The following is a 26,931-nucleotide window of genomic DNA, read 5'->3' as shown; positions in this document are numbered from 1 at the left end:
AAAGGGGGTCAAGTTAGATTCAGCCAAATGCATCATCAGAGCAACTATGGTAACTTCCAACTTCTCTGTACGTATATATCTATCTTCTTACTATATGTTCCATTCTATGCATCCGATGAAGTGGGCTGTAGCCCCCGAAAGCTTATGCTCTAATAAATGTGTTAGTCTCTAAGGTGCCACAAGGACTCCTGTTCTTTTTGAGGATAAATATGTTAGTCATGTGCCTCAGCGGTGGCTCTCAAGCCCAACCCTGCAGACACAGCAGCACTCACTAAGAGGAGGCCACCAGGGAATCATGTAGAGCTAGATAAGTTGTCAAGGATGTTGATTTTATCTCTCCACATTCACACCGCACCTTGCAGGCGTTTTGTCACCACTGAGATCTCCTTCTGAAAGTGTCAGTGTTTCAATCAGACACCCAGCAAGATGTTACCTTGACCCAGATGACAAAACTGATTGCCAATGCAGGCACACACACTGGCGTAATATGATCTAAATAAAGAGGCAATCGTTACGGTGGGCACAGAAAGAACTGGCGGCTGCTACTACTGCAAAACACCACTGGCTTTCCATTTATGTCCAAGTCTCTCCCATCCATGGAAATACAACTGTGCACAGATTGAAAAGAACAGTGTGAAACAGCGGTCTGCTGGGCGGGGGGAAATGGCGGTGTGGGGGAGAAAATTCACAGTGGAATTTTAGCGCAAGCCTTTTAAAGCAGTCATGGACAAAAAAAAGTACCAAAAACCACCAGCTGACCAAAGAATGGTATTGCACTTGTGGAAGTATGACCCTGTGGTTAAACACAGAGCAAGAATGGATATGGCAGATGGTTTGTGTCAGGGTTTGACACTATGAAACAGTCGTTCGAGCCCCATGTATTTTCCTGAAGATGAGCTCTGTGTAAGCTGGAAAGCGTGACTGTCTCACCAACAGAAGTTGGTCCAATGAAAGATATTACCTCCCCTGCCTTGTCTCTCTCATATCCTGGGACCGACACGGCTACAACTACACTGCAAACGGTTTGGCTGTGTCAGGCAAGGCATTGTCAGTGAAGAAACTGGACTAAGCAAGCACTCCCAGTTGTCTACATGGCTAGAGAATATCACTGCTGGTTGGTCAAAAGGAAAATGATGGGGGTCAACCACACGTGAGAGGGCTCTAGACACTGAGCAAGGAACTACCCTTCACGGAACTTTGTGGCTGCTCAGACAAACTGCTGTGGAGCGTACAGCAAAAAGGTAGGTTTGTTTGGACTCCAGCTGCGTTGTCTGAGGTACTGTTAATGCACAATGACTTACAGGAATCTGAAGAACAGATGGCTCAAGGAACTACCCCTGACCCTCTGACTCACTGGTTCTCATCCGCACGGGGTTAGCAGCAACGAAAAGCTGCTGCTATCTATTAACCTCTTCAGTGGCACCACACTGACGCATGGGGATGAGATCCTGACCCTACTGAAGTCAATGGGAGTTTTGCCCAGTCACAAATGAAGAGAGTAGTCTCACACTTAGCAGTCAGGGGCATGCCTAAGATCCAGTGCCAGCAATGCCGCTGACTCACTGTGACACCCAGGGCAAGTCACTTCACCTCCCTGTGCCTCAGTTTCCTCATCCATCAAATGGAGACAATACTCCTGAGGTGTTAGGCTTTAGCATCTGTAAGGTGCTTTAAGAGTCTCAAGTGAAAATGTCATAATTTGTATCACAGTAAGGCCTAGAGGCCACAGTCAAGATCAGGGCCCCACCCTGCTAGGGGCTGTACAGACACGTGGTAGGAGACAGCCCCTGCTCCTAAGAGCTGAAAGTCTAAACAGACACAGGAGGCAGTATTGCCACCATTTTACAAACAAGGAGCTGAGGCACAGCAAGACTAAATGACTTGCCCAAGATCACACAACAAGTGGGTGGCAGAACCAGGAATTGAACCTAAGTCTCCAGCATCGCAGCCCAACCATCTTGCTATGCAAGTGTGGCATGTATATAGCATTGTTATGGTGGCAATCACTAGATGGCACTGTAACACATAGTTTTACACATTCTTTTTGTTAGCAGGCAAGCAGTGTACTTTCTTTGACCAAACACTGTAGTTGGTTTGCTGATGTTGTTGCTTTGGGGGAGCTGTTGCAAACAGCAAGAGTGTTTGTCATTAGCTTTAACCTCTCTTGCTAGAGTCAATTTTTGGTGCAGATTTCTTTGCTGGGACCTGAGCAGTGGGGTTTGGGTGAGAATCCTGAACGAGGGGATGGCCTGTGTGCAGTTTGTGACCACCCCTCTTCCAGGACAGGTGTATGTAGCGTAAATAAAACAAATTACACTAGCAAAGTACTCAGGCTCCGCACCTTGATTTCTCCAAAGGGCCTGATACTTGTAACAGCTCTGCAGAGGGACAGCAGAATTATTCTTATCCTTCAGTTAGCAAGGAGAAAATTCCAGCCTAGAGGGGATGGGGAGAGTCAAGAAGCCCAGCAAGAAGATGACCTGCTGTAGAGATTATGATGTTATTGTGGAGGTGAACGGACACTAAATCCAGGGGAAAAAAATCTTCTGCACCAACAGCAACCTGGGGGGATTGAAATCTCAGCCTTTCCCAGCAACTTTGGTACAACACGACATTTAAAACAGACTACCACGGTCCCAGAGTCTGTCCATCAGGTAATGAAACATGACAAGTGAATCCTGGAAATTCCTCCCAACTGCAATGTATCAGTGTGAAGGGGAAGGGCGGGCTGTTCACTGAGCAAAACAAGAATCCCAGCCCCACTGCCATTTCAGGGAGGGGAAAGAGCTCAGATCTACCTGCCCCAGCTCTCACCCTCCTACAGGAAAGCCTGGCTCAATTTTCATATTTACCGGACTCCAGATTAGATTTGCAGCCACGCACCAAACATAAGGCCTGATTTTCCCTGATGCATGTTGGTTTCATGCTGGTATAACTCTGCTGACTTCAGTGGGGTGCCTCCTGATTCACACCAGTATCAGAAAGAGCTGAACTGAGCCCTTATGCTTCTGTAGCATTTATTAGCTCAGGAATGGCTGGACACAAGTTACAAGAGCAATACAATGACGTTAACTCTTTAGCATCTGAATACTCTGCAGGAACACAGCCAGGTATTGCCATACTGGAAGAGACCACAGATATCCTGGTATCCTGTCTCTGGCCGATACCTGATGAAGGAGAGCCAGCCTCCTAGCCAACGGTGCAATAGTGCACAAAATTTCTTCCCATTTCCTGCAGAGATCAGCTGACACTCTGCAGCATGCAGTCTGGTGACCCTGTCTGAGCATGGATAACTACAAATGTGGTTAGCATGAGCATAAAAGTATCTAGCCCTTTGTAAATGCAGCTCCAATAAGTTCCAGATTCAGGACTGGGTCTGTTTGCTTATTTATTTTCAGTCATTGAAATGTTTAAATGCTGAAGTTAAAGGGAAGCGTTGAGTGAGTGCTTTGCCTGTCTTGGCAATTACAGCACATTTGTCTGCCTCAGACAGCAACAGTTGGTTTTGAAATTCATGTGTAGATTAAATACATTGCTACAGCAAAAAGAGAGGGGCTAGGGGAGGAGATTAGCAATGGCTAAAATCTGCCCTACTGGCAGAAAAATACCTGACAGGAAAGCCAATAAATACTTGATTTTAAACATTTTAATAACATTACAGCTTAAGGCCATCATGACCTATGGTACCACGTTTACCAGCCAGCTGCTGAGATACAGAAAGAGGACAAAAAGCTTTGAATCTCAGGTTTTGTCAGGAAGGGAGGGGGCGGGTTTAGCTATTGGTGTAGTGCTGGTGCACCCATGTAAACTGTTTGAAACCGATTTAGGCTGCACCAGTGCAAGTCACAATTTACACCAGTGCACTCTACACTGGCAGTTTGTTGTGATATAGGTGTGCTACACAGGTGAGTAATCCTCCATATGGACAAAGCCCAGAAGCAAAGGTGTCCAAACTCAGTGAGCTAAAAGAGCAGCCCTTATTCACAAGCCACGTTCCGCCCATCAGAGGGCAGTCACATGTGCACACTCACTCACACAAATATCAAACCACCATGCACCAAAACAAGCATATAATGCAGGGACCAGAGTTATAACTGATTAAACAGGCCAGGTTTGCAAACCTGCCTGCTTCTTGACATGTGTAAAAATATCAGATGCCTCCCTCTCAGCCGCTGAGTTTGTAAATTCTAATCCTTGTTGTCGTCTAGGGACCAGAAACATAAATGGGGATCGCTTCCCAGGCACCTTCAAAGGAGTGAAGCTGCTAAAGGAGACAGATTCAGTCAAATACACAGGCATATGCATGTGTGTGCTCAGGGATTCAAAAGTACATGTAAGTGTGAGGGTCTCGCTATAAGGGCATGTCAGTGTGTGAGTGGGAGATGGTATGTCTTCTCTATCCCAGAAGAGTCTATAGTAAATGGAAAACTAGGGAAATTACAGCACTAAAAGTGACAAGTCAATGAAAGCTGAGCACCTGAGCGGAGAAACAAGGCTTTTTAGTCAGGCTGCTGTTGTCAAGTTTGCTTTTGATAATGTTTATTTAACTCCAATACCTAATGTACTCTTGGGAGAAAGGATGGCTGTGTTAAAGATTCGACTGTCCCTTCAATTAAGGTGTAAAAACCCATAAGAAACATCTCTGAGACTCTCTAGAAATCCACCAGTAGGTCTAGGGATGACCAGATTTGCCGGTCCTGATATTTATAGGGATCTTTTCGGGCTTTCTTTATGTATCATAATGAAGCAAAAAGGGCACAAGCTCCTTTTAAAAGGTTGCTTTTAAGAGACTATATATCTTGGAAATAGTTAACTTCTATGGAGAAAGAGATACAAGACTTTGTTTCCCAAGACAACTGTGCCTTGTCACACATATAAGTAGAAAATATTTACAGTAGGTGCCCGATTCTCAAAGGACCAGAAAATCCTCAGAGGTGTGCACAGAAGAACATAGTGGAAAGGCCAAAACAATAAGAGAGAGCTTCTCAGACGCAGGGAGTGTGGGAACCTTCTACTGAGTCTACTGCTTGACAGACATTCACCCTTATGGGAATGTCTTGGAGAAAAAATAACCAGGATAAAACCAATAGGGTGCTATCAAAATGTAACAGAGTTCTATTGAAAGGACTCTAAAAGCTAACTGCAATCCAAGAGGAGTTTTGCCATGGGCCTCAAAATGGCCAGGATTTCATCCAGAGAAATGAACAGAAAACAAGACATTTTCTACAGGTTTTTATAGCCATCCAACAAAATTCTATAGAAGAGAGAAAATTCTCTATTAAATTCTACAGGATGGTTTAAAAACAATCCTATAGAAAGGTTATTGTTTTCTACACAACCCTACAGGACTAAGGGCAGCATCAATCTCTATGTATCAGCTCTACTATTCAATAAATAACGCATACTTCCCATGACAGATGACCATCGCAGGGGGAAAGTGATGTTATACAGCACCTTCTTTCACACACACCCTGGAAATCTGAGTAGATCGTGCAATGGTTAGAAAAAATAAATAAAATAAGCTTGAGGAAAGGAAGACAGTTTCCCCAGGTGGTCGTGCCTGTTTGAGTTGTGGAAATATCTGCACTCTCTTTTGGCACTAGTAGAAGTAAAACATGGTGCACTATTGTGACAAGAATATAGAGGAGCTCACAGCAGATCTTATGTGTTCCCAGCTCCTTCTCTGCTGGGTTTCCCAGCTCAAACCATGCTAACCCCATTCGCTGAGTTGCCCCTGTATTTTGCCATCTTCCTCTGCTCAGGCCAGAGTTCCTCTCATTTCCCATTGTGTTCCTTTCTCCAGGCTCAGATCTGCACTGTCCCATCAGAAAGACCTGGTCCCCTCCAGCCCATTCCACTCTAAAGTTCAGAACCACTCTGCAGCATCACAGAAACTGCCCTGCTCAGCCACGTCTCTCCAGCACTCTGGGGGTGTCTACACTGCAGCTGGGCGTGTGCCTCACATCACGGGTAGCTGGAGTTGTGCTAGCATCACTCAAGCCAGCAGTGCGGACACAGCATCTCCAGCCATGATGCAGGCTATACCACAAAAGCAGCCATGCAGCCAATCAGAACGATCAGCGAATCAAGGATTTCCTCTCTTCCTTCCCTGGTTTCCTCAGTCCCAAAGGTCTCCTCTCCCTGACGCTATACAGTAGCTGCCTTTTATTCATTGGCTGAAGTGGGTGGAGAATAAAATTCAGGAATCCTGCCGGCAGCAGTAACACATTTGGGCTTCGTCCCAGAAAAATGGAGGAGGCTGAGCCCGCCTGTGAATTATAGTGCAGTACCAGCTCTGCTGGAGTTCAGGTTGAGCATCGCTTTTTGTAAAGGTCGCCCATTCTAAGCACTCTAAAGTTCACATTCTTACTGGGACGGTCTGGAAATTTGCTGTGCCTCATGTTGGTGCAGAGTAGGAATAGCAGACCAAGTTTGGGGTAATTTAAGCAGCAGGCTCCCAAGAAACAGCCCTCTCCCCAAATCAGCTGTTTACAAAATCAGCTGGCTCTTCTATTTATTTATTTATTTATGTATTTATTGCATGCACCAGGGGCACAAACAGTGGCGCAAATTTTTCCCAAATTTGATTCCAATTGAGGATTGATCTCAGCCAGTGCATGGCACCCACTGCCCTTTTGGGAAAGCAATACCGGAAAAGTCAAAGGGTAAAGATTGTAACTCCAAGTTGGCACAAGCTGAACCGATGCACCTAGACGACTGAACTCATGTGCAGCAGGACTGGGCTCTCTTGAAGCCAGAGGCTTTGCAGGCAGTCTGTTGTGTCAGTAACTGCGTGGCTCAAGGCGACATCCTGTAGGGCGTGAACCTGAGCTGACATTTTGAGCACTGCCCTCGGCGGTTTTCAGAGGACGTGTGCTATGCACATCCTCCACCCACATTCTGCTGGGCTCCCTTTGGAAGTCAATGGGGGTTTGGGCATTGACTTCAGTGGGGCCCAGGTTCTACCCAGGATATTTAATGGTGCAGTGTTCTTATCAAGATAGAGGAAGTCCTTACCAACTGCATCCTCAGGGAATAAAAGCAAAACAATCAAGGTCGAGTGCCCTCTTGGCTACCACTGCACTGTATGGGGGCAGCAACTTCCCACGCAAAAAAGTGGAACTCAGTGATTTTAAGGCCAGAGGGGACTGCTCTGATCATTTAGTAAGACCTCTTCCAGAGAACCTCACTAAGCAATTCCTGCAACAGGCCCATAGCTTCTGGTTGGGTGGGACCATCTTTTCCAGAAAGAACTCCAGTCTTGATTTAAAGACTTCACACATGCTCGCGAGTCTACCATCCCTGGGTAAATCATTTGAATGGTTAATTACTCCATTGCACCTTATTTCCAATCTGAATCTGTCCGGCCACTGCTTCTTGTTATGTCCTGGCCTGCTAGATACAAGAGGCCTCCACCGTCCTGTTGCAAGTGTGTGGCCACCACCACTGCAAGCTGCAGAGACCAGAGAATTCTTGTCCTTCTGTTCCAAACACTCCAGCCCTCTAGCACACAAGGTACAAGAGACTCTCTCCTGTGGCTGTAGCATTTGAACGTATATCTACAGCCACTGGAGGTATACACTATGGAAATCCCACGTTAAAACACTGATTTTTTGAGAGACTTTTATTGGCACCTCCAGCACCACAGCGCCCCCTTCTGAATCGTTCGCAGCACCGCCGCTTGCGGCGCCTGGGTTTTCCTGGGAGTTTTCCTAGTCAAAGATTGACCTGGCCTAACCCTATTTAACTTGGGAGAGCTGACAAAATTTCAGCCTGAGGCAGCATGGCTGCAGGCCAAGCTAGATGAGTACTTATAAAGGGGACTTTGTGGCAAAGCCAAATAGTTCTCATCTCCGAGCGAGTATGCCAACGAGCATTAGCAGCAAAGGAGACAGCCACTGCAGCACCCCTTGGAGCCATATTCCTTATCACGTGTAACATTTTAACAAATAAAAACGTGTACGTTTCAAAACCTTTTCAGATCCTCCCAGCCTATACAGCGAGAATGGATGAGTCCACGGAACATCCTTATTGCATGTGACAACACTTTGTGTCTAGGAGGACATGTTGCAGCGGGACAGCTAATGGAGCGACCCAAGTGGCTGGTGATTCTTTGCAAATAAGGCAAGTTCCCATGATATTGCAGGGAACAGTGTGATAAGAGCCCCTGCGGCTGTACCAGGTCGCTGAAGTAGAAAAAAAACTGTTTTGTTACCAAGCTCAACAATGGACATGTTTCTTCTGGGTTTTAGCTGGGCTTCAGTGATTCCACAGTGAAACCCTAGAGCATCCACCAAGTCAATCCTCAGGTCTTCCCTGAGGCAGGGAAATCTGTCCCTCCCCAGACAGAGTTCAAGGAAATGCCACAAATTGGAACATCTCCTCTCCTCTGTGTCGGTTATTCCCATTTAGAGAAGAATGGGCCCCCAGTATCTTTGGTTGAGAGAAATTAGGGCAATCAACTGTCACGTCTTGGCTCCTGCAATGGTCAGGAAAGACTTCACACCTCCCCCTGTATCTTAACTAACTGAACTGCAAGTTTTCACAAACAGCTGCCTTAGACGAATCCTCCACATCAGCTGGCCAAAAAAAAGATCATAGATTAAGGGCTTTGGAGGAGGACAAAACAAACTGATAGGCCAGGAAATTATAGAAAGACAAAGATGGTGGCTAGGACACACCTGGAGGAAAGAACCGAACAATATAACAAGGCTCGTTGGACTGGGCTCTCCAGAGCAAGAGTTGACAGGGTAGACCCAGAACAACTTGGAAACATACAACAGAAGCAGAAAGGAAACCTATCAAACTAGCTAGGGAAGACGCTACGAGTAGGTCTATGCTTACGGTGGTGTGTAGGGTACAGACACGGCATGCCCATATAGCAGGGTATAAAGAGCAGTATAGACAGTGAGGCACAGCTTAGGCAAGTAGAGTAGAGCAGAAGGCCCCCACAGGCCTGAACCCCCGGGTACATACTCTACACAGCTCTCTACCTGCCCAAGCAGTGCCCACCTCTGTGCTATTTTTAGCAGTATAGCGTCCTGCTGCCTCCTGACTACCAGAACTTCTTACTGCCGCACGTAAGTACACACCATAGTGAGTTTGGATGCAATCTGACTTTCACTGTGTCATGTAGCTACATGAACCCTACACGCCACCACAAGCACAGACAAGGTCTAAGACAGCAGCAAGAAACCAGCAAAAAAAGGAAGGCCTGGGTGAAGGCCCGAGGATCTGCATGGAATAAAGCAAGTTTACCAGAGAATCTCAACATCCATTACCAATATCGACACATTCAGCCTCCCAACCCCCTGGTAGGCAAATGTCAGTATCCTCATCTCACAGGCAGGCAGCTAAGCTTCAGAGAGACGGGACAGGCAAGAAGAGCTGAGGAGACATCCTGCAGATCTGAAGAAGGGGATAGCCTGGTGGGAAGGGGACAGGCAGGGAGCAAAGGGGTTACCACTTTTGCTCCTCAGCCTTGGTCAGTAGACTCTGAAACTAGATGATAGGGGCCCTCAACTCATCACACACTGCTCCTGAGGGCAACGTCACTTGGAGGTTAAGGAGGGCCAACTACAACTCACCTACAGCTGGTGGTGACGGGGTAGACAGACACCTCTGGCTTCCTGACTCCCCTGTCTGCCAGGTGGAGTTGCTGGGTTTTAGCCACCGGCTAGCATGAAAGTGGCCAGCTTTTGAGACCCCATTTTCTTGCCTGCTAGTCAACCAGCACCTTGCCGACTCTCAGCGCCTTCTTCCTACTCCAATGAGAGGAGGGGGAGGAAGTGCTTAGCCTCTGGCAGGGCTACTGATGTAGCAGAAGCTGCAAAGAAGCTGACCCAGAGTGAGGGGTCTGGACAGGGAAGAGGAATTGAGGGACTGAAAGAGAGAACTGAGAGATGAGATGGGTATTGGCAGATTTTGGCAGACAGGAACTCACAGATTTGAGGCAGGCTGTATAGTAAGGCGTCTACTCTATAATGTATGCAGATTCTGCACAATCTGTGCAAATGGGATTGGTAAATGCTGTACACTGTTTCTGTCTTTTTCCTGCCACTCTAGGCAGATTGGAGGTAGATTAGACAGCCTCTGTGAGGTTCTATCCAACAGCATCAGACGCAGCAATTCTGACCACCACAGCTCTCTCTGCATTGCTCTCACCTGCCAGCTTTTGAACTAGCTACCTCTGGATGTACTTACCCAATCTGCCTCTGGAAATCAGCCATTAATGGAGATGTCCATCCACATATCCAGCCACCTCTTCACAGTCCCAATTTCCGGCAGGTTAGTTTTGAAAATCTGGCTCCTCGTGGGACATGCTCACTATTGTCCTTCCATCTTTGATATTAATGTAAATATTTGTACGCTGAGCAGTTGTATGGTACTGACTGTCAGGGTGACCAGCAGCTACAAATAAAATCTAAAGTTCGGGGTTTAATAACAATAGATCCGATTTGACAGTGTTGCTATGGATGTTTTTCAGAAAGGACAGAACTGCCTGGGTTTAGCAAAGAGTGAAACAGAAGTTCAGGAGGGGACAACAGCAGTACATAATTTCCATGATATCCTAGTTACACATGCCCTAAACATATCAGGATTACCTTCTTTTTCTGCAAAAAGAAAAAGAGTACTTGTGGCACCTTAGAGATTAACCAATTTATTTGAGCATAAGCTTTCGTGAGCTACACCTCACTTCATCGAAAGCTTATGCTCAAATAAATTGGTTAGTCTCTAAGGTGCCACAAGTACTCCTTTTCTTTTTGTGAATACAGACTAACACGGCTGTTACTCCGAAACCTTCTTTTTCTGCTTAGCCACTTTGCAATTAGCCAGAAAAAACTCTGCTTATGGCAGCCGAACGATTGTGTACGCTGCCTGGGAGAAAAGGTGTGCTAACTAACTCTGAATTACAAGTGGTTTGTAAGTGGCTATTTTATTGTTAAACATAAAATGTTCACAATAAAAAACTTAATAATAAATCATTCATAATATTTCACACTTGCAATGCATTTCACCTTTGAAGACATTGATTGATTTGCCTATGTATGTAGGTAAAAAATGACATTAAGACTAAGAGATTTCAGGCCAGCAGGGACAATATAGTGATAATATAGTCTGACCTCCTGCATAACACAGGCTGTACAATTTCACCCAGTGATTCCTGCATCAACCCCAGGTTGATCTAGACCCTTTCTTTTAGAAAGGCCTCCAATCTTGAGTTAAAGATTACAAGCGATGAAGAATGCATCACATCGCTGGGTCAGCTGTTCCACTGGTTAATGACACCTGTTAAAAATGTATGCCTTGCTAGTGTGAATGGAATACAGGTGATATTAAGGGTGAGAGTAAATATCAGTAACCAGAGGGTTAAAAAAAAAAAACAGTACAGGGAGGTGGGAATTATCCCCAGAACAAGCATTAGTAACCCAGGGAATTCAGAGCCACAAGAAATCCAGCCATGTTAAGGTCTGGAAATGGCCAATTAGGGCCCCCAAACCACTAGACCTTTGCCTTGTAGTGATAGCGTGCAATCATGAGGACGACATTTTAGTGCTTGTGATCCCAGATTAAACCAATTTTTAAAAATAAATTAGGGTGGGGTTTTTCATACGTTCTCCCTCATGGTGTCAGTGCAGGTAGGGGATATGAGTGAGAGGAAGGGGCTAGTAGCAATGCCAAGGGCAATGGGTGGAGATCAAAAACGTGCATGAGATCTAGAGGGGAAGAGGGTTGTGTGTTGCGGGGACAACAACATTCCTGGAGGAGCCCTCAGAATGCAAAGACATCGGCACTTAGGCACTGGATTCCTTAGGCCCCTACTTCACATAACGCCAGTGCCTCATCAGAGCCCCCCCTACCCTCTAGGCTCACATACATCCCTGCGTCCCCATCCCACTGCATCCGACACACCTGCTTTATTCTTCCTCCATCCCCACAACACCCTCCTTGCTCCCGCAGTACCAGAAAGCAGCACTGTGGGGAGCCAAAAGGAGCAGGGAAGCAGCCATGTGGGGACACTGTGGGGGGGCACCTTTAAAGAGCTGCAACAATGGGGGTTGAGCAATCTGCCAATAAGAACCCCTGAGACATCTACAGACCCCCTCACGCCAACTCATTACGACTAATGAAAATGCAGCATGCAAATTAGCTAGGGAAGAAGGGCTGTGATTGATTCAGTAACCTCTCATGTCACACTGCCCCTCCCTTAATTTAAAGGAAAGTTTAGAGTTAACCATTATGTGCAAGTCCGATGGAATTTAATAAACAATAATAACTTACTAAAGCAATCCATATGTAACACATTGACCATGTGTGTTTGTATCCCTGTGCGGCTGATCCACAGCGGTTTACAGCTTGGTCCAGCTAATCAACTTGGTCCCTTAGCTCAACTGATCGTAGTTGTTTCTGAAGAACTAGAGGGCCAAAGTTTGATCTCTGCTGACGACCAGATCAGGGAGTCCTGACTTACAGATTCCTACAGCAGCAATATAATCCTCTTCTAAACGCTATTGGGTGATAACATTGGAGAGAGAGAATATTATTTTCTAATAAAATCCTAAAGCCCTATTTAATTTCTATACTTTCCTATTGATTTCTTCCATATTAAATTCCATAGGGCTTTCCCATAAGGGTGTGCAAAATATGTAGACTACAACAAACATTGCTGACAGATCCTAAAATTGCAGCTTTTACCATTCCCCTGCATGCACAAAGCCATTGCTTCCTCTCGCTCCTGAAGCCGAGACAGGGTTTTGGAGAAGTTTGCTATGTGTGTTTAAATAAGCAGTATTGCCAGTTCTCACGATTTGATCACGCTTTGCAATATTTGGTGTGTTTCTTAAAGCCCCAACTCCTGGAGTCATGTGAAAACAAAAATCTCAGCTTTCATGATAAAAGTTTCTAATCTTCATAGTGGCAGAGAAAACTTTAAAAATATGGCTCAAATGGATCCTACATGTTCAAAAAAGGTAAATAAAAAGAACACCTAACATATTGTTTCTTTAAAAGCATCATTTTAAAGACTATCATGATTCTGGGGAGCCTGACTAATAGTTTTTGAGTGCTCAGGATTGGCAGTACAGAGTCAGACACAGTCTCCCGTTCACAAATTGTCCCAGCAGCCGTCCAAGCTCCTACCCCAACCATCCGCTCACAGGCAGGGAGAATATGCTGTCAAACAACACGCACGGCTCATTGAGTATGCTCCAAAGTGAATTTGCAGTCACTTATAAAGCTTTCCATTCAATCCCCAACTCCCAAAAAGCATTTATCTTTGAGTGGGTCTCTCTCCGTGTCAGTGCAGAGTGCCTAACACATTGTGAGAGTGCTAGAATACAAAGAAATTAATAATTATTAATAATGATATTGAGTGCTGTCGGACCCACTGAGTTAAATTAAGGTGTTATAAAGGCCAATTTCTATTTGATCCTTCAACCACTGCTGAGTTGGCATCACAGTTTATTGTGCCTCAATTGACAGGCGCCTCTCAAAGAGGACAAACAGATGAGATAAACTGGTTTCAGACAATGCTACTGTTACTTTTTCCCTAAAGTATTGAGCTGTTGGTAGGGTGAAAAACACCATTATAATAAAAGCTGCATTTATCTTCGTGGGTGGAGCAAAAACATCTCTCTTCTTCCTCAAAAAATTTCATTCATACCTAAACCTCACAAACTATCACCCCAAACTTCTTAGGAGCAGAAACCAATACCCTGGTGGAACTCACTTCAGGAGTAGGGCCCTACCCCACTTTAAACGTCAGCATTTGTTTTATTCATTTATTTGGCTGTGTCCCTGTTCAAAAACAAGGGTGTGGTTTTGGTTGTTTTTTTTTAAATAATGGGAAAAGTATGGGTCCCCCCTCCCACAACTCAGAAATGGATTTTATTCTGATTTTCCAAACAAATTTCCCCTTTCTGCCAAAACCAAATCATAGAAAAATTCAGACTGAAGGGGGAATGTTTTGGGCAAGTTAAGGGTGCGTGAAAACAAGGAGACATCATCATCAGCTAGTGTAAAGCCAAGTGTGAGAAATGCTAAATATAAATATTGTAAGAGCCAAATGAAAACTGCTCTAGAGCTTTGTATAATTGAACACAGTGGTCCCTGGCCCCCTAACCACCTCCCATTTAGCCGAGACCCTCCCCTATTTAACTCAGACACCTCTTCCCAATGTCTCTATGAAACTCAGATGCCAGGCTGAGAATCCATGGTTCAACATATCAGTACATTCAGCCCACTAATGGCAATATCTTCAAAAGTGCCCAATATTTTTGGGCGCATGCCCAATTTGAGATGCCACTGATTTTTGTGGGTGTCACAAAAATACCCCCCAAAAATATCCATTCACGCATACACTTGAGTGCCCAGTTTGGGTCACAATGGATCTGATCCATTACTGCTCTGCTCCATGTATGTCATTTACTCTAATGCAAAGCAGGGTGTAACACACACATATACTGATATGGCAGCGTTTTATACCCACTCTGCACTAGTATAAGTGCCTGCATCGACTGCACGGCAAAAATGAATTGGGCCCATTGTGTCTTACGTTTGGCACCCAAACTGAGCGGCTACAGCTGAAAGCTGTCCTTCATCTCCCTCACTCACACTCAAAGAGTGACAAAAATGATCATCCTCAAGAAATTCAAAGCCTATAGTCCCTGCAAGAGTTCTGATTCCTGCAGCTCAGCGCTTCTCATTGGCATGCGGCATATCACGGTGCATCACAAATTATAACCAAAGTCCATTGCAGACGCCTGCCTTACTTTGCTTGAAGTCCCATTTTGCTACATTTGTCTAAGTGTCAGACTATTATTTATCAGTGTCCATGGGGTGGGGGCAGTTGTGCTGGACAGAAAAGAGAATGTTCTCTATGGGGTTTTTTAAGGAAAAACTGCTGTATTAAAATCATTTGTTTCCTCCAAAAACACAAACAGGTAAAGAAGTCCAGTTGGAAAGATAATTATGTGATATTATCCTATTGTTTTGATTAATATCCACCATTCACAGCACATACAAATAAGTACATGCATCTTTCAAATGTCTTGTCCAACCTATGCAAAACTTTAGAGAAAAATTCCTCTCTGGCTTGGATCAAACACACAAAATTTCTAGGCAGACTAGTTCAGTTGTGGTGAAGGTGATGGGGTTTATTATAATAAGAAGACAGTTTCACTCTCAAGCATGTAGAGACTGTTGTAAAGTTACAACGATCTAGCAGCTAGGTAAATGCTTTTCTACTTCCCATTCACATACTCTGGCAATTTAAACGGTCTGTCCGTCTAACCCAGAAGGCTAAGATTGCAAGTGCAAGTGCAATACTTACTGCCAAAGCCAGCAGGAAACTTAATGAAGTGAGGATAATTCCCATACATGTTTAATCTTCAGTTCATCCCTTTCTTTTTTTAATACAACTGCCTCTCCTCCGACTTCAAAGATCCTTAATATTCAGCACGGTCTGGCAAGCTTGGGGCAGTGCTCTGTGATACCATGGAATCTCTGACAATGCTGGGGCAGCTGCCTCCTCGGGTCTATAAGAGATCCTCCAGATGAGAGACTTCGTAGCATCTTCAAGACGGTAGCAGCTGCCGTCTGTAATTTGGCATACTGTTGTTCTACTGCTTTCCGATTCAGCTCAGGGCTGGGCTTCCGCACTCAGCTGTTACAGCTCCCTGCAAATTCACACTGCACTACCCTGGTGGCATAATCTACCAGCTAAGAGAACAATCGATGTATGACAGCACTGGTATAGGTCAGAAATTCAAGGGGAGGGGGACGGAAATTGTTTGCGGGGTTGTGGTTTTTCTGCACCAATAAAAATGTGGTGCAGGTTATTGTAACTACTATTATTATTATTTATTTACAGTAGCGTCTGCTGTGTGGAAGATGCTTTCAGAACACTCGGGAAGGAACAATCCCTGCTTTAACGAGATTGCACTCCGCAGACAGACGGACAGATAAGCCCACACAGGTTAGGGGATGGGGAATAATGCATTTCCTCCCCCAAAATTTCGAACAGTTTGATACATATAGAATTATAACTGTGACAGGGAAAAGGTCACACTCATGGTATCGGAAATTAAAGTTCATACAGTCCATCCATCCATTGGGTGCCCATCATAATGGCCTCAAGGCGCTAGACACTAGAATGCTACAATTTGGTATTAAGTAGCACCATAAGGGTTTTCAAACAGGTTTTACAAAGCAATTGCTATTTATTTCGGATGGGGTTTTCATAAGGCCTAACGATGTTAGGAATCCAACTCCCACTGAAATTCAATGGAATTTGGGTGGGTAACTCCTTTACGCCCCTTTGAGAAGCCTGGCATTGTTTATTTGCAATCAGTGGCCCCGACACTGTGCAAAGCTCTGCCCATTCACAGACCCTGCCTCAGCGTGCTTACAATCTAAGAAGCCAAGCAACACAGAAAGGGTGAGGGGTGCAATATTTATATATAGAGCACTACCAAATGGTCCATTTGGGTCAATTTCAGCATCACAGGATTTTAAAAATCATAAATGTCATGATTTCAGCCATTTAAATCTGAAATTTCACAGTGTTGTAATAGTAGGGATCCTGATGCAAAAAGGAGTTGGGAGGGGGGTTGTGATACTGCTACCCTTACTTCTGCGCTGCTGCTGGCAACAGCACTGCCTTCAGAGCTGGGCAGCTGGAGAGTGGTGGCTGCTGGCCAGGAGCCCAGCTCTGAAGGCAGAGCCACCGCTAGCAGCAGCTCAGAAGTAAGGATGGCACGGTATGGTATTGCCACCTTTACTTCTGTGCTGTTGCTGGTAAGCCACTGCTCTCCGGCCACTGCTCTGCGGCCACCCAGCTCTGAAGGCAGTGCAGAAGTAAGGGTGGCAATACCATGACCCCCCTAAAATAACCTTACAACTCCCTTTTGGGTCAGGACCCCCAGTTTGAGAAACGATAGTCTCCCCCGTGAAATCTGTATAGTATGGGTAAAAGTACACAAAAGGCCAGATTTCACAGTCCGTGACACGTTTTTCATGGCCGTGAATATGGTAGGGGACTATTTATACACATTATACTGTGTGTGTTAAGTCCATATCTGCTACACCCAACTGCCCCTTAGCTTAGCCATTTCCGATTTCTAGTAGGCATCCCAGCAGAGGGTGCTGAAGACGGGCTCTGAAGGAGGAGGTGGTAGTAGAAGCAGCAGATGAGCGAGCAGTCACAGCTGGCAGAGTGGAGCTGGCCAGGGTGATGTGTTAGGAGACATAAGTAAGGAGGGATAGAGCTGTGGAGGGCTGTGAAGGCAAAGGAAGGAAGTTGGAATTTGAGGCAATGACACAGGAAAGTGCCAGTGGAGGGATTCAAAGACAGGGTAGGGGTGGCATGTGAACTGGCCAGAGTGATGGGATAGGAAGGGGATCTTAGCTGTGGTGCGAATGAACTGAAAGTGGGGTGGGTGAGGAGCAGGCCAGAGGGGAGAAGGGCTGGATATGATGAGGAAGTTGAGAAGAGGTTGGGCAAGTGTTTTAACTATATGGCTAAGAGGAAAAGCTAAGATGCTGGGACTATTATGGAAGAAGCAGCAGTACGCTCTAAAGGTAGCTTGGACGCATGGGTCAAGCGAGGCGTCAAAGATGGCTCTCAGGCTATAGGTCTGAGTGATGGCAGAGTTGTCTGTAGTGGCAGGAACTGTGGGGGAGGGAAGAGGGCTTTGGATAATTCAGTTCAGGACATGTTGCTAGCAAGAGATCCAACAGGTGTCAAAGACGGGCTGGGAGGCAGGATTGCACGGAGGGTGGGGAAGTAGATTTGTAGGGTTTCAATACAAGGAAGGTAGCTGAAGTCGCAAGCAGATGAGATCACCCAAGAAATGGAAAGAAAGAAAAAAGAAAAAAGAAAAGAAAAAGAAAAAAAGAAAGAAAGAAAGAAAGAAAAGGGGGCCAAGAACAGAGCCTGGTGGGATAAATCAATGAGCAAATGGATTAAATCAAAGTTGCTTGACTTTTCAGGCATCATGGGCCATGCTGGCTACTTGCCAGCAGCCCTAGGGCTGCAACACAGTTATAGATATATTCAGCTCATCAGTCTACATTTCCCTTCCCTAGAGAGTAAATGCACCATGTACAATAGAAAGGAACACAAGGAGCCAGCTCCTCAGCTCGTTGACTTCAAAGGTACAGCACTCCAGGAGTCCCTGGCTTCTCTCGCTCTTTGGATTCTAGAGATGGGCAGAACGGATCTAATTCTTACATGAAGGCTGAGATCCCCATGAGGGTATCCCTGGCAGAGGGAGGGAGGCAAGGGGGTGCAGTGGACTAATGCACTGGCTTCTGATCACTGGTGGCCTTTGTTCAAGTCCTGACAAGGGAAGAGAGGTAATAGGATGCTAGCTATCGGGGGGATTTATAGGTGGGCTGAGGTACTGAGACAAGCTGACTCATGTGCGGTACCTTAGTAGAACAGAACGTAGGATGAGCGCAAGTGTTGATAGGGACATGATGAATCTGGACCCACATACCTACTTCTAAAAGCAAACAGCAAACAACTCTGTCCCCATCAGGGAAACCCATCTTTGGTCACATAGAGTTCCAAGCCAGGAGGGACCCCCAGCCAACCACCAGAAGAAGATCAAAGGATTAGAATTCTCAGGAGACTAAACTATGGTGAGTCACAGCCAGAGAAGAGGAGGGACTGAGGTGCACCAGGGCCCGAGGCCCTGCAATGGCAGGGAATCCCGAGGCTCTCTGGTAGTCAGGAAGAAATGAACCCCACCTAACATGACACCCTTTGGCCAGCTCTGTAAGCAGCAGTGATGGGCACAGCCCTGGCTGACTGGAGAAGAGGTTGTTATGTCGCCAGACGGACAGAAAGAGGAAGAGAACAATGGGAGGGAAGGGAAACCTTGAGTGCCCTGGGTGCAGCTCACAGTCCAGTGCTATGGGTTCAGCCCATTAGGGCTCTGCCAGGAGCCAGGAGAGCTAGTAGCTACACTGCTTGACCCTGCAGATGCTGTGCAGGGAGACTGCGGAGGAAGGAACATTTGACATGCAAGCAATAGTGAGGGAGAAGTTAATAATATGCAAGCTAGACTCGGGAAGACCTGGTGCTGTCAGCCCTGAGGCTTTCTGCAGGCAGGAGAAGGAAAGGTTACTCTTCACAGTTCTAGTTCTTCCACAGCCCGCAGACAGCCCCAGGCCCCAGTGTCTCCTTTAGCCTTAACGAGAGAGTTTAGAGAAACCCTTTTTAAAAAAAACACTGGCATCCTGGCCCTGTCTATTCTGTGCATGGCAGCATCTATTGGTGTCTCTCTTTGGGTATCTGGCTGTGTGCGCGTTTCAGCAGGTACCAGCTAATGCCTGTACGTAACTGTGTGGGTCTGGAAGTGCAGGTACACCTGTTTGCAGGTGTGCCACTGGGTTGCAGAACAACAAAGGGCTACTGAAACAAGCATTTGGAGCAAAAGGTGTAGCTGAAGGTAGAATCCGTGCAGAATACTAACCGTACTAAAGCTATTCTAACCGAGTGCAGTGTATGTTATGGAACAGAAAATCATATCCTGCACAGGTTCTACTGAATGCAAAACCATGTCATTCCAACATTAAATCTGAGAAAAAACACACACACAGACAGAGAATAATTTTTAAAAATCAAGATTTTCAACAATACATTAGCAATCCCATGGCCTCCTTTTACATCCTGTTTATTTTATTGTATGTATATAGCAACATAAATGACACTATTATAAGGTTAGCTTTCAGCGGGGCGGGGGGTACACAAGTATAGGCCTACTTAAGTGCTTTGCTGTATCAGGGCTACAAAGTGCCACTTGTGCAAAATTCAGACAAGTAAATGTTCAATATACCAGATGAGAGCATATCTGTTTATACGACAGCATTATATTCTATCCCATTCAAAACAGAAACTAACATTGACCAGCATCAAGCTGCTCACAACAAAGGTCTTTCTCCTGAATGCCTATAGCTTGTAAAGCACCCAGGAACATGGATATGTCGTTATTCCATTTTAGCGCATACTGCTTTGCCTTGTCTCTACTGAATTTTATCTGCTATCATGAGGCACTATTCCCTAGCATGGTTCAGTGCCTTTGGAGTCCCTGCATCTTCTCCAGTTCTGACTAACGTAACTGATGTTGGGTCATCAGTGAGGGTACAGCTCTATCACGGAGGTCACAGGTCCGCAAGTTCAGGCTTCAGCCCCGAACGGCAGGGCTCGGGGAGGAAGCGCCACCTCCACCCCTTGACTCACTTCAATTGGCCACCCAGCCCGTGGGTCAGTGTCAATGGCTCCGCGTTACACTGGAATACTTTGTTAAATTGTTACACATTTGTTTGCTGCTGTAACCATACCCCGATTTTTTTACATTTTTACCACGACTGTTCTGTGAATTTTGCCTAGTTTTACTATGACAAAATCGTCTCCATAGTCATCAGCAAATTTCGCTACCTTATTGCTCATCCTTTTGTCCACATCATTGACAAGTATCTTAAACACCACTGGTCCTAGTGAAGAACCTTAGGCACCCCCAGGGTTGTTATTCAGCATTTATCGCCGCTTTCCATGCTGAGCATTGACCCCATTCTCTGTCTGGTAAGTGCCAGTCCAGGCTTGTACAGAGGAAGCCTTCATAGCAGACCAGCAAGCTCTACTTCTTTGGCAACTTGGCCTCCAACTGTTTCCCTCTCCCAGCCTATTTCAATGGCTCTTTCTTAAGAGGAGGGGCTAAGCCAGGGGAAGTGGGTAGAAGGAGACAGAGAGAGTTGTAGGCCAATTTGCCAAAGAAATGGCGGTTGAAGGTGGGGCTGGTTGAAAATCTTCCATCAAAACTTTATTTGCACAGAAATTTGGGTTTTTCAACTGAAACTATTTTTGGGGGGTGAAAAGCACCTGCTCTCTGAAAAATGGAAATTTTTCATCAAACCTGAACATCCAATTCTCAGCCAAAAAGCAAAAAATTTGGGTGTTCACTTGCTGAAAACAGAAACAAAGAAAAATTCGTTGGCGGGGAGGGGAGAGGGGGGAGAGGTTTCAACAAAAAAGTCAACATTTTCCATGGGAAAACAATCAGCCAATCTGTTTTCCAACCAGCTCTACCTGAGGGTCTGCTCTAGAAGCAGTCGCTCCCTCTGCCAAAGCTGCTGTGGTTTGTCATCAGAACGCAGCCTGCAGCTGACATGCCGTAGGAAATACATTAGATTGCCACTGATTTAGGGACCATACAATTCCGCCTACTTATCTCTGCACGAAACTGATCTAATGGGCAGGGGTGCAGCTAGCTACACCTGCCAATGTGCTTCCTGCTGCACTACTGGAAGGCTTCTAACCTCATGCTTTCTCCTGTACAAATACCACCACCGTGCTTCTGTCGGTGAGAGAATTTAACCTTGCTAAGGTCCAAGTTAATTTTGTACATCTGCCTGTGACTGGGAGAACTGGTTCTGGTTCTGTGTTAGAACTGGAAACGAGTATTCTGTGAAACTGGGAAGCATGTGAGGGCACTTGGCTACTGCCAAGTCTAGGCAGTGAAGAGTGCAAGTCAAGGTTGGATTTTAACAGGATTTGAACAGCTGACTATGCTGATTTTTCGTGGTTGCCTTGCTTTGGAGCAGTCACATGAGATCTGTGCCGATTTTTAGTGCTCAAATTGATTTTTAGTGCTTATGTGAGACCTGGGCAACCTTAACTTTAAGTTAATGAAGGTTTAGTGGCGAATTACATTATTGACCGGCCATGAGCAAAGAGGCTGATCTAGCCAAGCCTTTCTTTCGCTCAGAGTCTGGAGAGAGAGAAGAAAACAAAACAACTCTGAGCTCCTTAAAAAGGCTGAAGGACCAAAGTAGTAAGTGGATTACTTTATTGATTTTTAGTGGATCTAGGTTAGCATCTGTCTGCTTAGTTACACACATCCTCCCCCCCCCCGACAAAAGCTAGGGGAAATGCATCTCAAGATATTATTATATACGAAGGCCAATATTTTCAGTCTTTAGGGCTCAAAGCCGCCTGTCAGTTCATATTTAGGTACCAGTTAGTTCAATGGAAGCTGCAGAAGATCAGCCCCATGGAATAATCGGGCCACTTATTTAGGTGCTTGAGCAAGTTTGAACAGACTGGCCTACATCAGTCAGTGGAGGTTTCGAGAACAGCAGCATGGGTGATCTAATCTAAATTGGCCTGACCTGCATTAAGTACCCCGCTAACAACCCCAGCTGCCTTCCCCTGCTTTTCCTATCCCCTATGACAAAGGGATGTTAACGGGCCGTTTCACCTTGAATGGTCCATTGAGATATGAATTAACAACTTACACATTGTAAGGAGAGTGGTCAGTTTGGATGAGCTATTACCAGCAGGAGAGTGAGTTTGTGTGTGTGTGGGGGGGGGAGAGGTGAGAAAACCTGGATTTGTGCTGGAAATGGCCCACCTTGATTATCATACACATTGTAAGGAGAAAAGGAGTACTTGTGGCACCTTAGAGACTAACCAATTTATTTGAGCATGAGCTTTCGTGAGCTACAGCTCACTTCATCAGATGCATAAAGTGGAAAATATAGTGAGGAGATTTATATACACACAGACCATGAAAAAATGGATGTTTACCATACACATTGTAAGGAGAGTGATCACTTAAGATGAGCTATTACCAGCAGGAGAGTGGGGTGGGGGGAGAGAAAACATTTTGAAGTGATCATCAAGGTGGGCCATTTCCAGCACATTTCCAGGAGTTAACAAGAACGTCTGAGGAACAGTGGGGGGGGGGAGGGAAGGAATAAACAAGGGGAAATAGTTTTACTTAGTATAATGAAAAGGAGTACTTGTGGCACCTTAGAGACTAACCAATTTATTTGAGCATAAGCTTTCGTGAGCTACAGCTCACTTCATCGGATCCGATGAAGTGAGCTGTAGCTCACGAAAGCTTATGCTCAAATAAATTGGTTAGTCTCTAAGGTGCCACAAGTACTCCTTTTCTTTTTGCAAATACAGACTAACATGGCTGTTACTCTGAAACCTGTTAGTATAATGACTCAATCACTCCCAGTCTCTATTCAAGCCTAAGTTAATTGTATCCAATTTGCAAATTAATTCCAATTCAGCAGTGTCTCCTTGGAGTCTGTTTTCGAAGTTTTTTTGTTGAAGGATAGTCACTTTGAGATCAGAAATCGAGTGACCAGAGAGATTGAAGTATTCTCCGACTGGTTTATGAATGTTATAATTCTTGACATCTGATTTGTGTCCATTTATTCTTTTACGTAGAGACTGTCCAGTTTGACCAATGTACATGGCAGAGGGGCATTGCTGGCACATGATGGCATATATCACATTGGTGGATGTGCAGGTGAATGAGCCTCTGATAGTGTGGCTGATGTGATTAGGCCCTATGATTGTGTCCCCTGAATAGATATGTGGGCACAGTTGGCAACGGGCTTTGTTGCAAGGATAGGTTCCTGAGTTAGTGGTTCTGTTGTGTGGTTGCTGGTGAGTATTTGCTTCAGGTTGGGGGCTGTCTGTAGGCAAGGACTGGCCTGTCTCCCAAGATTTGTGAGAGTGTTGGGTCGTCCTTCAGGATAGGTTGTAGATCCTTGATAATGCGTTGGAGAGGTTTTAGTTGGGGGCTGAAGGTGACGGCTAGTGGCGTTCTGTTATTTTCTTTGTTGGGCCTGTCCTGTAGTAGGTGACTTCTGGGTACTCTTCTGGCTCTGTCAATCTGTTTCTTCACTTCAGCAGGTGGGTACTGTAGTTGTAAGAATGCTTGATAGAGATCTTGTAGGTGTTTGTCTCTGTCTGAGGGGTTGGAGCAAATGCGGTTGTATCGTAGAGCTTGGCTGTAGACAATGGATTGCGTGGTGTGGTCTGGGTGAAAGCTGGAGGCATGTAGTTAGGAATAGCGGTCAGTGGGTTTCCGGTATAGGGTGGTGTTTATGTGACCATCGCTTATTAGCACCATAGTGTCCAGGAAGTGGATCTCTTGTGTGGACTGGTCCAGGCTGAGGTTGATGGTGGGATGGAAATTGTTGAAATCATGGTGGAATTCCTCAAGGGCTTCTTTTCCACAGGTCCAGATGATGAAGATGTCATCAATATAGCGCAAGCAGAGTAGGGGCATTAGGGGACGAGAGCTGAGGAAGCGTTGTTCTAAGTCAGCCATAAAAATGTTATGTCAGCCATACTTATAAAAAGGTTTGTGCCCACTTTAGTGCCACCAGGAGTCCCCGGGCGATGCTCTGGAACTGCTCCCCATGAAGCCAGTCAGGACTCTGGGGAAGTCTCCTTTCTGTGAGCAGCCTGTCTTCAGGACACCCAGCTCACACAGCTTCCACCTTCCTGGGTCTGACCTCGGAGCCTTCAGCCTCCTCTGCCCTGCCGCGCGCTTCCCACATGTTAAGTCAGCCACACTTATGCTAAACAATCTGCTCCACCTACTGTTTAGCTGTGACACTGTGTACATTTCCCAGACCTGAAGAAGAGCTCTGGGTAAGCTGGAAAGCTTGTCTCTCTCCCCAACAGAAATTGGTCCAGTAAAAGATCTTACCTCCCCAACCTGGTTGTTCTGCATTAAATAACAAATACTCCAATATTCTGCAGAGATAGCCCCAAATACCATAGTGACACTTCTTGAAGCAACAGCACAAAGATCTATTGCTGCAGAATAGCATCAGTTTTGTTCATTGGTTTGGTTTTTTTAGTAAGGAGGAAGATGCAGGCTCCATCATCAACATCCAGGAAAAGCAAAACCAAAACACTCATCCCAACCTGCAGCCAGTGCAGCTTGCTGTTCCAGTCTTGTGGCCACAAGAGTCCACTGACTTCAAGAGGACCAATGCTGATTAGCATCAGCTGAGGATCTAAGAGAAATCTGGATCTGAAGTTCGCAGCTCCACCCCGTGTCTAGCTCCAATCCCAGGGGATGCTCAAGGCCCCATCATTTTGAGGCGGATATAGCATGTCTGATTCTCCATTCAACTCTACCAGCTGTAAGTCAGTGTAATTGAGTGGAACATTAGACCCAATGAGTTCCATGAAGTTTATCAAGCTGCGGGTCTTTGGGACAAGACCTTTAAAAACAGAGACAAATGTCCGATCCCACCACCTTGAAAGCTAGGGATTCAGATAAAGTGTCATCTGTATGCCGTCCAAGCTGGGTTTGGTTTCCCAAAACCAAAATCTAATTAAGGAGTTTCTGAAGAATAGAAAAAAAAATAAAAATCGGTCCTCCCCATCCCATTAAAGACAGAGTGGTCCTGTGTGAGCTCATGGAGCTTTTCTAGTGCCTTTGTGAGAAATATCACATCTCATCAGTGGCTCTACCAGATTCATCATAAATGCAAATACCCTTCCAGGCAGCTGGCCAACGACAAGAGCCTTTGGGAAGAAACGTGGCATTGAACATATTGCTTATTTTTATAAGTGGGCTCTATGTTAGACAGTTATAGCAACCCCTCCCCCCATCACCCCTCACAATCTTTAACAGGTTTATCCTCCGAACACCCCTGTGATCCTCAATGTACAAATGGGGAACTGAGGCACACAGCAAGTAAGTGACGTATTCAAGATCACACAGGAAGCTGGGGTGGAGCAGGGAACTGAATCCCAGTCACCCAAGTCCCAGGCAGTGCGCTAACCACTGGGCCATCCTTCCCCTCACTCAACCTTGCTCTCTTTGTTCTTCTGTTGCTTTCCAATTCAGAGCTCACCCTGCTGCACCCTTGGGCATGGGGAGGGGAAATTATCAAAGCCAAAGCTGTAATTACTGCCCCCAGAAAGATGGGGGAGGAAAGGAAGCCAGCATGCCCCCCGCTCCTCAACCCCGGCTTGCCCTTTACCTCACCACTGCCTCATTCAGAGAGAGAACGGTTGACATCAAGCTAATGAAATTAACCCCACCAGCTAATACAATTACCAACCACAACATGTTCAAGCAACGGCATCACAAATACACCTGCAAACAAAGCCCCCCCTTCCTCCCAGTACCCTCAACCCACCTCCCTGTCCGCCTCCACCGCAAGCCCACACTCGGCTGGTAATCCTGCGACACAAAGCTCCTCCTGAGTACGCAGAGCGACGGACCCACTAGAAGCACTGCAACAAAAACAAGGCCCAGGAGAGACCGTGGGCAGTTCCTACCTTGCAGAACACACCAGCTTGCGCAGGCAGAAGCAGACACTGAGGGGAGATAATTCCAAGTCCATTTAAACATCGGGGACCTTCAATTCCTCCCTTCATAATGAGGCCCTGGACACTAATCAGCGGTGTCACTGAATCCTCTTATGTCTGCCTAAGTACCTCCAGCAGCTTTACCCATTGTGTGTCCAGCTGCCAGGGAATTACCTACTCAATCAGACACAGTTGGTGGTAGGAGGTTATTTTGACACACACTCAGCTAAGGGGCACCCTAGCTGTGGTTTGTTTTTTTTAACATCTCCATCTGAAGCCTCAGGGATGTGCCACAGCTAGAAATGAGACACGGGGCAGGGAGGGCCGGGGCTCTGAGGTGGCACCAAGCATCCTTTTCTTGGGTGCTTGGCTGGCTGGTTCTTGCTCACATGCTCAGGGTCTAACTGGTCGCTATGTGTGGGGTGGGGAAAGGGATTTTCCCCCAGGTCAGATTGGCAGTGACCTTGGAAGGGGAGGGTCGCTTTCCTTGTAGCGTGTGGGTGTGGGTTGCTCTGGGTATCTTGCACTTAGGGCTTGTCTACACTTAAAATGCTGTATGCATATGGTTGCTGTAGCATATGGATGAAGATACTACCTGCTATGCTGCTGTAGATACTACTATGCTGCTGTAGCATATGGATGAAGATACTACCTATGGCAACGGGAGGGGTTCCTGGGTCAGCGTAAATAATCCACCTCCTGGGAGAAGGTAGCTAGGTCAAAAGGAGAATTCTCCTAGCGCTGTCTACACTGGGGGTTAGGTCGGTTTAACTGTGTTGCTTGGC

The 26,931-nt window shown here is 45.9% G+C and overlaps 1 protein-coding gene across 5 annotated transcripts in view; it reads right to left on the bottom strand.

The window, feature by feature from the left end:
• RXRG (retinoid X receptor gamma) overlaps positions 1-26,931 on the bottom strand; it is a 116,266-nt gene that overhangs the window by 40,285 nt on the left and 49,050 nt on the right. The window contains exon 1 of one of the 5 annotated variants that reach the window (XM_084636411.1): positions 15,332-15,597. The exons of the other annotated variants lie outside the window; for them this stretch is intronic. Within the exon in view, the coding sequence (XP_084492537.1) occupies positions 15,332-15,380 (49 nt within the window). The 5' untranslated portion in view covers positions 15,381-15,597. Of the gene's footprint in view, positions 1-15,331; positions 15,598-26,931 lie in introns of those variants that run through there. 5 annotated transcript variants of the gene reach the window in all.

This window comes from Lepidochelys olivacea (genome assembly GCF_965140295.1).
Source record: "Lepidochelys olivacea isolate rLepOli2 genome assembly, chromosome: 8".
In the NCBI taxonomy this organism is placed as follows: domain Eukaryota; kingdom Metazoa; phylum Chordata; order Testudines; family Cheloniidae; genus Lepidochelys; species Lepidochelys olivacea.
This window is presented reverse-complemented; position numbering and strand designations above follow the sequence as displayed.